We start from the raw sequence: 12,996 nt of genomic DNA, 5'->3' as shown, positions 1-12,996 counted from the left end.
GTGATTCTGGATATACTCACTTCTTCCTTACAGTCGACTGATTGAAGAGCAGTGTTAAGTGGCTGCCTTTGGCAAGTCCAAACTGATGGGCACCTTGAACATGATCAGGTATTTCATCTTTTGCACAAACAACCTGTTAATGAAAGGACTTTCTTAAGGAACAATATCAGCAGGCATCAAATATGTTGGTGCTGACTAGCAGTGCTGAACAGCAACATGCCTCTGTTGAATTTTGTAAGGAGCAGAACTGAGCTACATGATAACCTCAAAGTAGACAGTAACATCAATTAGCTAAACTCCCAAACATTCTGAGCTATTACTAGGCTCAAAGAGAACTAGTTATAATGATTAAGCTACGTCTCATTGACGGCATAGGTCTTTTCTACTGAGAAACATTTAGTTTGAAATGTAGCCATTTATCATTTCTCTTAATTTATAGCCCTTTTGGTGGCAAATGCTGTAAGACAGAGTGCAACTTCAGTAAATCTTACAGACTTAATGGAAATATTTTCCCATTTAGTGAGTACGCATATTTTTGTTATGATTTAGGGGATAAAGAGCTGTGCAACAGAGTATAAGTCAAAGCTATACTTTAGCTATCAGAAGGACAACTTATTTCTTTTTATAGCCAGAGTTGTATGAAATGCATAAAAACCTGCATTCAGTTGCCACAGAAAAATGATTACAAGATGCTTTGGAAACACTTCATCATAAAGATGTGCAGCTGCAGAAGGAGAGAAGTAATGCTGTGTTCTCTCTTGGGAAGGAGGAGTGTGTGAGAGGAAGCAGGTGCCATGCAAGCTGCATTCAGACACTGTCTCTGCAATGGTTTGTGCCTCCTCCTTGACACAGAGTAGAGAATGCATGTGTGAGAGCAGCAAAATGTGGACGTTGACTTGCACAGCTAATGTAAATCTCAGCATGGTGCCACTTTGGCAGAGAACACACCGAAGGTAATAACTACTGTCAAGTCACTCTGTTGGAGGATTATTACTCTACTTTTCTTTTTATTTCATTTTCTTTTTTTTAGTGCTGCTAGCTGAACAATGGTAAACCTAATCACATTTCCCTTCCAAAAGGCCAGCTGGCTGCTACACAGGTTTATATCACAGTGTTTCTGTAAGGAATTATCATTTCAAATCCACATTCACTGACTCCTTCCATACCACAGAAGAAGCAAACATATACAGTCCATGTTTTAAAAAATCTCTACACAGCTAAAATGCATGTTGTTCTCCTTCAGTGCTTTCCTAGGAGAGGCAATAGAGCTTTGCTTTAATACATACTTTTTTTGTATCTGTAAGAGGCCTCAGGGGAACTGGCAAAGCCTGAAGTTGAGGTTGAATCTCAATGTCTTCTGGCTGTATGGCTGGTTTAGGCTTCCCTGACAGAAAGCAGCTGTCCATATCCACATGTTCATAATTCATGGAAGTGGTGAAATCCAAAAGCCTGTGTTTTAAAAAGCCTACATTTTAAGAGGTGAAATCCCAAATCCTTACATTTCCCAAACGCAGGGAGAGTATTTTACAAGGTCTTTCACTAGTAACACAAGAAAGGGAAAGGACTGGGATGGTGGAAGGAAAAGACTGAAACGTGGCATATAAATCTCTCCATGAGAACAATATTCATAGACAATATTCCTGGAAAATTTTTGTATCTGTGAATACAAATGAAACTAAAGGAGAGAGAGTTGCTTTTTGTGTAGTGTCTCTATACACATTAAAGACATTTCTAATGCTACTTTGAAATGTAACTGGTAATATTCAATATCCATTTTCCGCAGGTTGAAATACCCAGTAGATCATCAGCATCATTCTTGCCTTATGTTAAAAAAAGATAAATGGACAATGTCATGCAATAGATTATCACAATTAATAATTACTATATGCAGTTTCCCAAAACAGGGCTGTTACCACTCTGACTTATCTGACTTACTCCTTGTTAAAAATTAGATTGCTGATACAGCCGCGAAAGGAACCAGCCATTTTTAGCCCTAAGATGCCCTCTCCTGCCGGAATGCCACCAGCATAGAAGTTGGAAATATTCAGGGAGCTCATTTCCGCTGATGAACTAAGCTTCAGCTCTGCAGGGTTACTTTCATCCACCTGTACTGTTATAATCCTGAAAAGATAAAGTAGAAAAACATTCAACAAGCGCCTCAGACATTTATTTTCAAAGGAATTCATCCTTGGAAATGTCAAGTTCTAAGGAATAAGAATCCCATGACTTTGATAATCATTTCATCTTCTTAAAGCTGAAAGACCTTCTCCTTTACGTATTTTTAACATAGAGATTTGTAGAATATCTTTCTTAATTATTTTGATAGCTGTATTTTTTCTAACACTAGTATACTTTACTCAAGTGGCCCAAACTGTCTAGAGATTTCAAGAGAGCTTTTAAGTACAGCTTCATCAGTGGCTGTGTGCTGTATACAATTACCATGTAAATCAGAATACCTCTGTCAACAGCAGAAAAACATAACCCTGATTATTCCACCTAATGAACTAGCGAAGACAGTTTCTCAGAGAGCACAGTGAAGTGACAACAACATACAATAATTAAGCAGGCAGTACTGTTCAATCACATGTACCTCTTATTCCGGATTAGGATGACAGAGTGTTCCTGTCCATCACTGTATGTCCCATTAGCAGACTGAAGAATCACTTTTCTGGTACTTGCTCTATCTCCAGCATTAACATGCACTGCAAGATGACCATCAATCAGCATGATGGAAAAGAAGGGCTGTGGATTTAATCAGAAGGTTAATTTTTAACTGCAACTCAACTTCCTTCCACTCATTCACTGCTACAAATTTATCTCCAGCTTTGTTGTAAACAAACTTCTTAATGAAACTCAAAGACTAGCAGACATGTATTGGTAACCCTCAGAGAGCAAAGCCTTCCAGTGGAAGATGTGAAAGATGAAAATTTCTCTGGTCACAATCAAAACTCAGGTAAAAATATAGGTGTTGTTTTTAATCCCCCCTATAGGATGGAAATAAGATGGGGCAAGTCTAGCAAACACTACCGAGTGTTTGTCCTTGCATGGCAGGAGTTCCACAACAGCTGATCAGACATGAGATAGCAGTTTTCCTCCAAACCTCCAGCAACTACTTCTGACTACTGGAAGGCAAAAGCAATACTCTGTGTGTATTTCATGTGCAGTTTTCCTCCTTGTTCTAAAAACATTCTGGGTGATAGTGACTATAATAGGTCTCTACTAACTGATCCTTTACCTTTCCCTCTACTACAACGAATGTCCTCTGCTCCCTACCTAGTCTCTGCATTTTGGTCTTCCTAAGCCAAGTAGATTTTTCTTTCTCCTTCTTTCCAGGTCACGTTCATAAACTAGATTGACATTTAGAAACGCAAATGGCAACAACGAAAACAAAAAATCTTTGTTTCTAGTACTTGCCAAATGTGCTTGTCTGCGTCGTCGCTTCTCCAGCCCCCTGCTGAGTCCAGCTAAGATGATACCACTGCTGTTCTTTGTAGCAAAAGTTGCCATCAGTTCTGATTGTGGACTTAGGGACTTAGGTGCCAGCTCAATATACCCATTGTTCAAGATGTTCACACTACGAATAGGCTATGTTATGAGGAAGAGAAATAATCACTGTCCTTACATAGAACCCAGTAAGAAATACAATTTCAAGGACAGATTAGCTTAGAGGTTTTCAAGATCAGCCCATTCCAACTCACTATATTATATTCTTTCACAAACATTACTATTCATTGTTCAATAATGGTAATAATCAGGTCATAAAATCTAAGGTCTCCTACCTCCAATACACAGCCTTTTCTTACACCGTATGAATTTCTAAGCAAGTCAAATGTTGAACGGGATATTTCCAGATTCTTGATGCATCCCACATACATTCTGCTATTAAGACCTTTCCTGAAACACAAAACAAGGCTTTTTTCCAAGGAGTAATATTTGGAGTCTCTTGGGATGAAACATGGATTTCTCTTCAAGAAAATAAAAGTGAGCGTCTGATTTAAAGGATACAATCAGGCTCAGTGAAAACGAAAACAGGGGTGATTTGGATTTTACCCTTAGAAGACATTACTTTTGATCTGAAAGAGTCAGAGACCACTGTCCCAAAATAGCAACATAAGTGCTGCAAGGCCAGGTCATTTCCCAAAGCTTCTGGGCTAAATCTTCAGCTGAGATGTCACAGCTCCTGCGTGAGAGCATAACAGTAGCACTGTACTATGTACCAGCTCTTTTTCATTTCCTAAGTGTGGAAGATGCCTAATTTGGTCCCAGAGAAATTTAAGTCAGAGAAATCTAAAACCTCGTCCTGCCATAATTCCTTACAGGCTGCTAAGCCAGCAAAGATTACCAAATCTGCATCTGAGAGCAGTAACTATGCAGACACAAATAATGTCCTGCAATTCACCCTACTGCCAGGAGCTAGCAGACAGTTTAATTATATTTTGTTTTAATCATGTTTATCCTTGCACCAAAGCGAAGCCACTGGAAGACATGAGGCTTTACGTGTCCAGCAGGGATGGGCAATAAAGTATAAACCAGAGAATTATGAATTACATATTTACAGTGGCTTCTGTTGATCTGTTACTTTTGCTTCTGCTCTGTTCCAAGTTTCAAACGTGAATTACAAGAATTCTTTTCTGAAGTAGAAGTTTCATCCTGAAGCACGGTTTTGTACATGAATGCCGGCTGGCAAACACAGTGCTTGCACAGGTAGCGGTCGGAGCGATGCTGCAGGCAGCCGTGCTGAATGCCTGCCGCAGTCTGACACACACGGCAGGCGGCTGCTGGGGAAATCACCCAGGGAGGGAAAAAATGCGAGGCCGGCTCTGATTTGAACTGCAGCATCAGACGTACCAGTGAAAAGCACTACCTTGGAGTTTAAAGGCAAAGGATAGCTAATTCTGTAGTATTCAGGGCCATAACTAAGACTTCACCAATTTCCAGTAATTTCAGTGGAGCTAGCACAGTTTGAAACACTAACATGCTTCCCTTTACTTACAAGCATCTTAGCAAAGGGGGAAAATGAGAGAACACTACCTCACAGCCCTTGACCTCGGCAGCCCGCCAATAAAAATTGGGTCCTTATCAGAGCGGTTCAGGTCTGAGGCAACCCCAGGAGATTCTCCTTGCTTGGTTTCCTTATAAAGGTTGTATGCATCCATGACTGCCAAAATTCCTGCAAAGAAATGAGAGTAAAGATCAGGAGAAGGACACTAATACACTGTCTTACATTTTGGCAGTCTTCTTTCTAATAAAGGAAAATGTATTCTTGAGTCAAACTTGTGTGGACAATCTTTGTATTTTTGGAATGAATAATTCATTGTACTTTCAGCTGTTTTGCTAATCTGATTCATTCTTCTCTGCCAAAACCAAATCTGTGGAAGTCTGCAGTAAAATATATATACTAGAACATGTTATAGCTATTAATATCTATTATTTGTAATGCATTACTTCCCAGCCACAGGCCACAAAATTCCATTGTACTGGGTACAGTAAAAACAAAGAACAGAAAGGGTGATCCCTAATGTACAGACTTGGACAAACATCTTTCACTGTTTAAACACTACTGAGATGTATTAATCTGACAGCTACTGCACTATCTGCTCCTCGTAAGAACCACAGAAAAGATGTGCTAAACCAAGTCTCAGATTCGCACTGCCACCCTTCCAAAGTCAAGGTAACACAGGAGTGGCTGCTAAAGAAATTCCACATCGGAAGTGACCAAATTTGGTTGCAGTGATGTTCCCTGTGGTGATCTCAAATATTTCTATTTGCAGATGTGCAGACACCTGTTTTTTCAGCCAGTAACCTACCTTGCTTCTTGTTACGACTGAATGAAATTTTATACCATGTTCCATTGTTGTAACGATTTTCTGTTGTAAGAGCAAGGGGTCCTGAACCTAGATCAACAGTCAGTCTCACTTTGCCATCCACAAGCTCAAGCGACAAGTAATCTCTCTGTAGGGGAGGGAAAAATAAGATTGAATTACTAGAAGTGAAATCTTCCAAAAGGATGCATACTTGGCAGGTTTGGGCTGTGTGAAAAAGGCTCAGTAACTGTTGTACCTAGGCTATTTGATAGGCCCAGGACACTTATCTTTTCTATGTTCAGAAAAATTAAATTCCATGTGCCTCACAAGGATGTTGTTTTGTTTTGTTTTGTTTCTCCTACTTGAATGCACCATCAGGGTTGATTACTCAGCTGAGGAAGGTTTAAACAAAAGTCACATTTACTTTTGGTGGAGGGATGAAACTGAGAGGAATTAGATGTGACTGTTAGCTGTAATGATCAAATACTACAAAGTTCTTTCTGCAAGAAGTGAAAAGCTTCCTCACATCCATTCAGATCAACAGAAATAAAAGACATCCTGTATTATATTAGAAGTGCCCCTCTCAGTGTAAAATTGAAGTCAGGTATTATTGTGCAACATATTCAGTCAGTGAGGACATAAAGAACCAAATGAATAATGCAATAACTCTGAAACAATTTGTATCTAAACAAAGCTTTGTTCTCCTTCAGGAGATGAAAACCACCAGTGAACTAAGTGGTAAACTGCATGACAATGAAGGTCTGGAGATGGGTCTAGGTTATGTTGCTTTGCAGGGAGTTTTATTCAATTTATTTCAGTTTACTGCATTCCCATCTCATGGCTTTAATTCAATATGTCTACTCAGTATTACATTGCCCTTCTGCAAGTTCAGTTTCAAAAAATTTTATGCTCTGCCAAGGTTCCTCCAATGGAACTAGTCTGTCGTGCCTGAAGTTTCTTGCTCTTGCCCTTAGTTGAGTAGTCATTAATTTTAATTTTTTCATTGTTTTAATTTTTTCATTGCATTAATTTTAATTTTTTCACTGCTTAATTCTGACTTCAGAATATGCAAATGTTTGCTCTAAAGTGTTATGTCTAGGGTTCCTTCACTAACTCTTTTGGCTAATGTTGTCAATCACAGAAGATAATCTAAATAAAGAACTGGTTTTAACATAGGTCAGCTGAAAGATAACATAAGAGAAAGCAAAGAATCACCAAGCAATCCAAACAGTTTTTTATAGCTTAAGAATCTGATCCATTTTCTTACAGTGCCATTTGAAGCAAGATACAACAGGAGCCCATTAGGTGAGAAGGTGCTGAAAAACATTATTATTTGAGTCACTGTTGAGCGTAGTGCCTTCTCCACAATTGAGTATCCACTGCCATCAAAATGGAATGAAGTGTCCTCATCCTGTGGGCTATGGAAGTGGAAAACAGACTTGAAATGTTAACTGAAGATCTAGTGATTTTCTAGTCATTTTTATATAAAATCTAAGGAAAGTTAGATCAGTTGGTGCAGCCTGTAGGCAGTATGACTAGGAAACATGGAAAGAAACTTCAATTCTGATGTTATGAATAACTAAAGGATTCCAGCCAAGGGCCACTTTCATTATAGAATTTCACAATCCCTAATTTAGCCATGGGGAAGGAAGTATACAAGATAAAAAATGTTCTTCCCTGATGTATGAAAGGAAAACAACAATTTATTAAGGGAAAAAACAATTGCTACAAGATATATATACCCTCTTACTTAAAACACGCCAAGCATTTATCAAAACGCCTAGCATAATTGCACTTGTAATAAATGTTCTATTAGCCCTTTTCCCTGCAATTTAGTATGTCTAAAAGATATCTCATACAATCTTGCAGCACCCTCTGCTGTTTCTACGGGAAACATTCCGCAAAAAGGAAAGTGGTCAAGCGTATTTCTTTTCAATCCTTTAATTGTAAGAAAAGCGTACAATCGGCAATCCCCTTTCAGAATGATTACAAGGATGGTAGCAAGCTCAGTGGCTACAACTTCACCATGAACTTTAAAAGAATGCTTTAGACTGCCTCTTATCCTAGGAGAGCATAAATCTGTCTTTCTGGAAATTACTGGAAAACAAACATTCCAAAACACTTTGTTTTACTGGAAGTACCACAGTACCGCAAAACAGACCACAACTACAGAAATCCACTTAAAAAGCAAGAAAACTATAAAAACAATTACGAAACTATATAATCAGCTGTAATGCTCCATGCAATGAAATTATTTGATGCCACTGACAGTTTCAGGTTAGCACATTCAGAATTGTAAACTAATGATCAATGAAATGCTGCAATTTGCCTGAATTCATCACTATTTATAGCTAACACAGAAGTATATGCTATATATGTACAAGCAGCTTTACTCCAAATATGTTAAAAAAAAAAAAGGTGAGACAAAATACCTTCCGAAACATCCATTGCACTTGCCCTCCCTTTCCAAGTAGTTCCAAAGACCGATAGATTTGCCATTCAGCGATGCCTCTCCCATGCACCCTTTAAAATGGGTCACCTTAACAGCAGGCGATTTCTATGAGGGGACAAACATTTCATGAATACAAACAATGTTAAATTCTCTGAAAGTTATTCAGCCAAATTTTTGCTTGGCTGTTTTCCTTGAACTTTAACTTTGCTAGACATAAATCATAATAAAAGAAATAAAAGAAAAACAACATGTTTTAGCATAACTGTTATCATTTGAATCATAGTGGATTAGTTTTGCAGAAAGTAAAATAATTATGTCCTTGACCTGCTTACATTCTTCATTTCATAAGTAACAACAGCAAAGTAGAAGAAGCAGGAGCTGAGAAAGGAAAACAATTCAGTGTGCAACTCCTATGCATCATGCATGCACACACAGACTCTCCTGGTTATCATTTTATACAGAAATTCCCAGGGAAAATTAGCATCAGGAACTAGGGAATATCCTTTTAGCATCTTTGCTTTATGCTCAGCATGTCTGGCAGTTCTTGATTGCGTAACTGATTCATGCAATTATTTCAAGTCAAAGGTATATCTCAAACAGGATAAAACCAACATTTCATAGTATGCTGATTTTAGAATTTAACCTTGATTTGCCCTCCAAGTCCTCCAATAAACATTAGTGTTGATTTGTTAACATCCAGTATGCTGGCTGTCCCAGGTGAGGTTCCAGATTTAGATGAAGGCTCCTGATCGGAGTTCATTTCCTCTATGCTCAGGGTACCTGTTTTTCCAAACCTGCCAATTACAAACAATCATAAACAGTTTTAGAAGTCACCCAGCTTAATCAACACATGCTATTGACTTCTTTTTTCACGGACAAGAAACATCCTGTCACTGGAAAACACAGAAGATAGTTTGTGTGGTTTATGCTAAGTTGATTCACTCATTTGAAAAATATTTTTATAACCTAGATGTTTTGGGCTTTTTTTTTTTTTTAATCAAACTCCTAATATGCATTGAACTTGCTATTGGGACACTTGGGAGTTACAACATTCACGCCATTCACACTTACATTACCTGGTTGCACGTATTCTGTGCCATTTGTTGTTGTCAATTGGAAAATCAGGGTATTCCACTCTTGTTGATCCAGAGCCCAAATCCCAAAGAAGGGCAACCTTACCACGTCGCATCTCCACTGCAAGAAAGTCTGTCTGAAAAACAGTAGTGCTTGATTTAATACAAAATATTGAACATGTTATTTCTGTTCTGTGTATTTAATTTTCATGCGACTTTGAAAATGTCCTTCCAGATTCATTCCCCTACATCCCACATTACTGGACTTTATTTTAGCCCAATCAGGCCCAGTGAAAGAGAAACTTATAGGGAAACCAACAAATTCACCCCATATACAGGTAGGTGAATATTTCCTTTATATATCTATAAAAATACGTGATAGAATGAGCATACACGCACAGAGATGCATACACATATAAATATGCACTTCCTCTCTCAGTGTGTGTACATGATGTGACCTATCAGTCTGTGAAAAAGTACTTCTACACAGTACAGCGTCACCAGGAGCTAACGGCCGTGCATTTATTGGGATTATAGAGGCAAGAAAGAGGAGTGCAACATGACACCGTGCTGTCACGCTCCTGTTCAGGTGGGTGGACACACCACACTTGTGAGGGTCAAAAACATATGTATGATCATTTAAAAGGTTTGACTACCACCGCCTTCAGTGAGTGTCCCCCCAAGAAAACTTACCTTTCCATTGCTACCCAGGTAGAAAAGGAGGTTATCTGGTTCAGAAGTTTTCACATTGAGGGTTAAGGTGTTGTAATTCGTAGATGAGATCTGGGGTTGGTAGGCACGAATGCAGTCTCTGTCTGCTGATACTGCAACTTTAATCTGGAGGAGGGAAAGGGAGAAATGGAATCAAAACAAGTCTCCATGCACATGGCACATATTTCTGGAATATGTGCTTAGCTTCTGGGCAACCAGTGCCAGCAATTTGCTGAGATAGTTTCATGTGATCTAAGTACTGCTACTGGAGTTGCATCTTAGCAGTCTCCTAGGCATCACCCAAAAAAGAGGAAAGAGATTCACAAATAGAGAAGAAAGCAATATGTCATAATTCACTCATCTGATTATGAGATTTCAAGAAAGTAAGTAAAACAAACCATTCAAATACCTCACACAATAATAAAATCTTGGGTCTGAAGCCCATGTAATGAGCAAAAGCTGGTATAACAACATTAGAAAATAAAAATTTAGATATTCCAAACATTTTAAAAAAGGAAACAATTTCTAGTCTATATTCAGAGGAAAATAAAACAAAACAAAAAGGAGTCCGCGACATTTATGTTTATTTCAAATTTTTACCACCACAGATCACTGATTACGTAATTATTCAAAAAATCATTTGGGAATACATTAAAAGTTAAACTTAAGTAGAAAAATTCATGTTACTCTTGTGATACCACTAACTCCTTTGAATTTTGTCTAGCATATTGATAGCACAATGCAAGCTAAAAACAGCTGAACACCAAGGAGCTTGGTAGAGTTCCTTCCCACCTTCCCGTAACGGAAAAGCCTTAACTCCATCAAATTGATGCTTGTAACGAGGAAGTACATAAAGCATACATGTATACACATGCATCCTCACCTGTAACAAGTAAAAGTTTACAGAACAGCAAAGTGAACCCTCAAATCTGGAAGAGGGGATTTTGCTAATACTTTTTTCTCCCCTGCCAGGAACCTCTGTGGTTTATGATACTTCAGAAAATACTACTCTGTTCTGCAGTGGATTCATTAAGCTTCAGTAGACTGTGACAGAGAAGCAATAACCATATAATTAAGGAGATTTGCAGACAGCACCAAAAGCCTTTTGTTTTTTTAAACAAAACTTCCCTAAACCTTAGAATTATATATCCAAAGAAAGCCAAAGGCATACCAAAAGTTATTGAGTGCAAAGTCATTTCCATATTCCCCTCACAGTTTAATGAGGTCCACAGTACAGTTGATTCACCTTTGTTTTCTTTAAGTGGTGGGCAGAGAGCTTCAAAATGACAAGTATATTATTTGTTTCAAAACATTTTGGATGCACAGCAGCATCTTGTAAAGAAGAATACATGGACTTTGCTGTGCATACATGGTAAATTTATGGACAGAATCCATATTCTGTTAAAAAAAGTTTTTAACGATACTTGATGTCATAAGGGAGGCATCTCACATCAATCTCCAAAATAAGCTTAGAAATTAGCATCTTGTCCTAAAAAGAATGGCAGCTCCATCTACTCACTTGTCTCTTTCTCACTGAAATCTCTGATTGCTGTCTGACATACTACATTCTATTATTTTTATAGGAAACAAAAGGCAATGGAAAATAAATTACTGCCTTACTGCTCTGACAAACTCACAAATGCAGTGAGAAACTTGAAGATAAAGCCACAAAACACACCAACACAGCCCTGCTGGTATATGATTTTAGCATCAGCCAGTGCTCTTGGACTTCAGCAAGCCAGCAGAGCAACCAGGTACCTTGAAGATAAGTTTTAGGCTCTTTGACCCAAAGAAATTTTCTGCTACAAGTGAAAATGAAGTCGGTTAAAGTGCAACAGAGAAACTGCGGCGATCCTGGTACTTACAGATGCTGCCTGCTTGCGGGCCTGGCTGATAAGCTCTTTAATTTCAGAGAGATTTCTGCTCAGGTTCTCTTCTAGCATTTTCAGAGGTTTCAGCCTATCAAATAAAAGACTGGCTTGCGCTTCGACTGCTTTAACTTGTTTTTCAGCTGTAGTTGCTGCCAAAACATCAGTGAAATGTTGAGACAGATTGAAAGAAATGCACTGTCTATTGCTAGAGTGCCTAGGCAAGGTGGTCTGTTTCTGATAATTTTTTTTTCAGCGGTTATAAACATCAGGAAGGAATATGCACATTTGAAGGCATCCCATGCAACTTCTATAGAGGTCTTTTAAAAAGTTGTCACATTTTTATTGAATTAGGAAGAAACTTTCAGTCATCAGATTCATATTTAATGCTTATTCAACTTGAATATTAGTACTGCTTCTGCAAGCAGTGACATTTCTGCAGAGCAATGAAGCAGCAAACTTACCAGCTTCTGAGGAATCGGTTATAAGGTCACTAGTTTTCCTCAATGTCTCATTAACTTGGGACAACGTAGAAGAAGTATTCAGCAGCTTTTGACTGAAATCCCCAAAGTGGCTTAAACCCACCACAGCACTGGCATTTGCAGACACAGCCAGCTCTTTCACCTCAAGCATGTATTTCCTCGTATCTGAATCACAGTGGTAGTACACAGGTTAAAAAAGAAAAAAAAGAAAAATCATAGCTTTCACCAATACCTGAGAGTAAAACCAATGCCCAGCCAGGTGAGTAACAACAGAGTTGAAAACATACTGAAAACACTGGGAATGCTACCAGTTACTTTCATTTTGTAGTAAGAGTTATATTTTGTCTTTCTGTATACTTTAGTCTGTGAGGGGAGCTCCAAGCTAAGCACCTCTTGTTATCTAACTCAGCTCAGCTATTGAAGGCCCCAGGGCTTAATGACTCCCACTTTATCTTCTGTGAAACCTTCTGCAACTTGATCAGTTATAAAGTTGGAACATAGCCACGGCTACGGCCTCGGACAAAAGAATGGGGAAATGCTCCCAAGTTAGCGATATAGGCATAGATATAGATATAGCTACAGATGTAGATATAGGTATGTGTGTTC

General features: G+C 38.4%; 1 protein-coding gene across 1 annotated transcript in view; it reads right to left on the bottom strand.

The window, feature by feature from the left end:
• The window catches only part of LAMA1 (laminin subunit alpha 1), a 106,063-nt gene that overhangs the window by 8,635 nt on the left and 84,432 nt on the right, over nt 1-12,996 (bottom strand). The window contains exons 43-57 of the mRNA XM_026105553.2: nt 12,373-12,555; nt 11,906-12,060; nt 10,023-10,166; nt 9,333-9,466; nt 8,900-9,050; nt 8,237-8,361; nt 7,072-7,222; nt 5,808-5,952; nt 5,032-5,170; nt 3,780-3,894; nt 3,415-3,585; nt 2,591-2,742; nt 1,936-2,121; nt 1,287-1,449; nt 21-133 (exon numbers count right to left, since the gene is read on the bottom strand). Coding sequence (XP_025961338.2) covers nt 21-133; nt 1,287-1,449; nt 1,936-2,121; nt 2,591-2,742; nt 3,415-3,585; nt 3,780-3,894; nt 5,032-5,170; nt 5,808-5,952; nt 7,072-7,222; nt 8,237-8,361; nt 8,900-9,050; nt 9,333-9,466; nt 10,023-10,166; nt 11,906-12,060; nt 12,373-12,555 — 2,227 coding nt within the window. The remainder of the gene's footprint in view (nt 1-20; nt 134-1,286; nt 1,450-1,935; nt 2,122-2,590; nt 2,743-3,414; nt 3,586-3,779; nt 3,895-5,031; nt 5,171-5,807; nt 5,953-7,071; nt 7,223-8,236; nt 8,362-8,899; nt 9,051-9,332; nt 9,467-10,022; nt 10,167-11,905; nt 12,061-12,372; nt 12,556-12,996) is intronic.

This window comes from Dromaius novaehollandiae, chromosome 2 (assembly GCF_036370855.1).
Source record: "Dromaius novaehollandiae isolate bDroNov1 chromosome 2, bDroNov1.hap1, whole genome shotgun sequence".
NCBI classification, from domain to species: domain Eukaryota; kingdom Metazoa; phylum Chordata; class Aves; order Casuariiformes; family Dromaiidae; genus Dromaius; species Dromaius novaehollandiae.
Note: the sequence above shows the minus strand (reverse complement) of the source record. Positions and strands in the feature narration are given on the sequence as shown.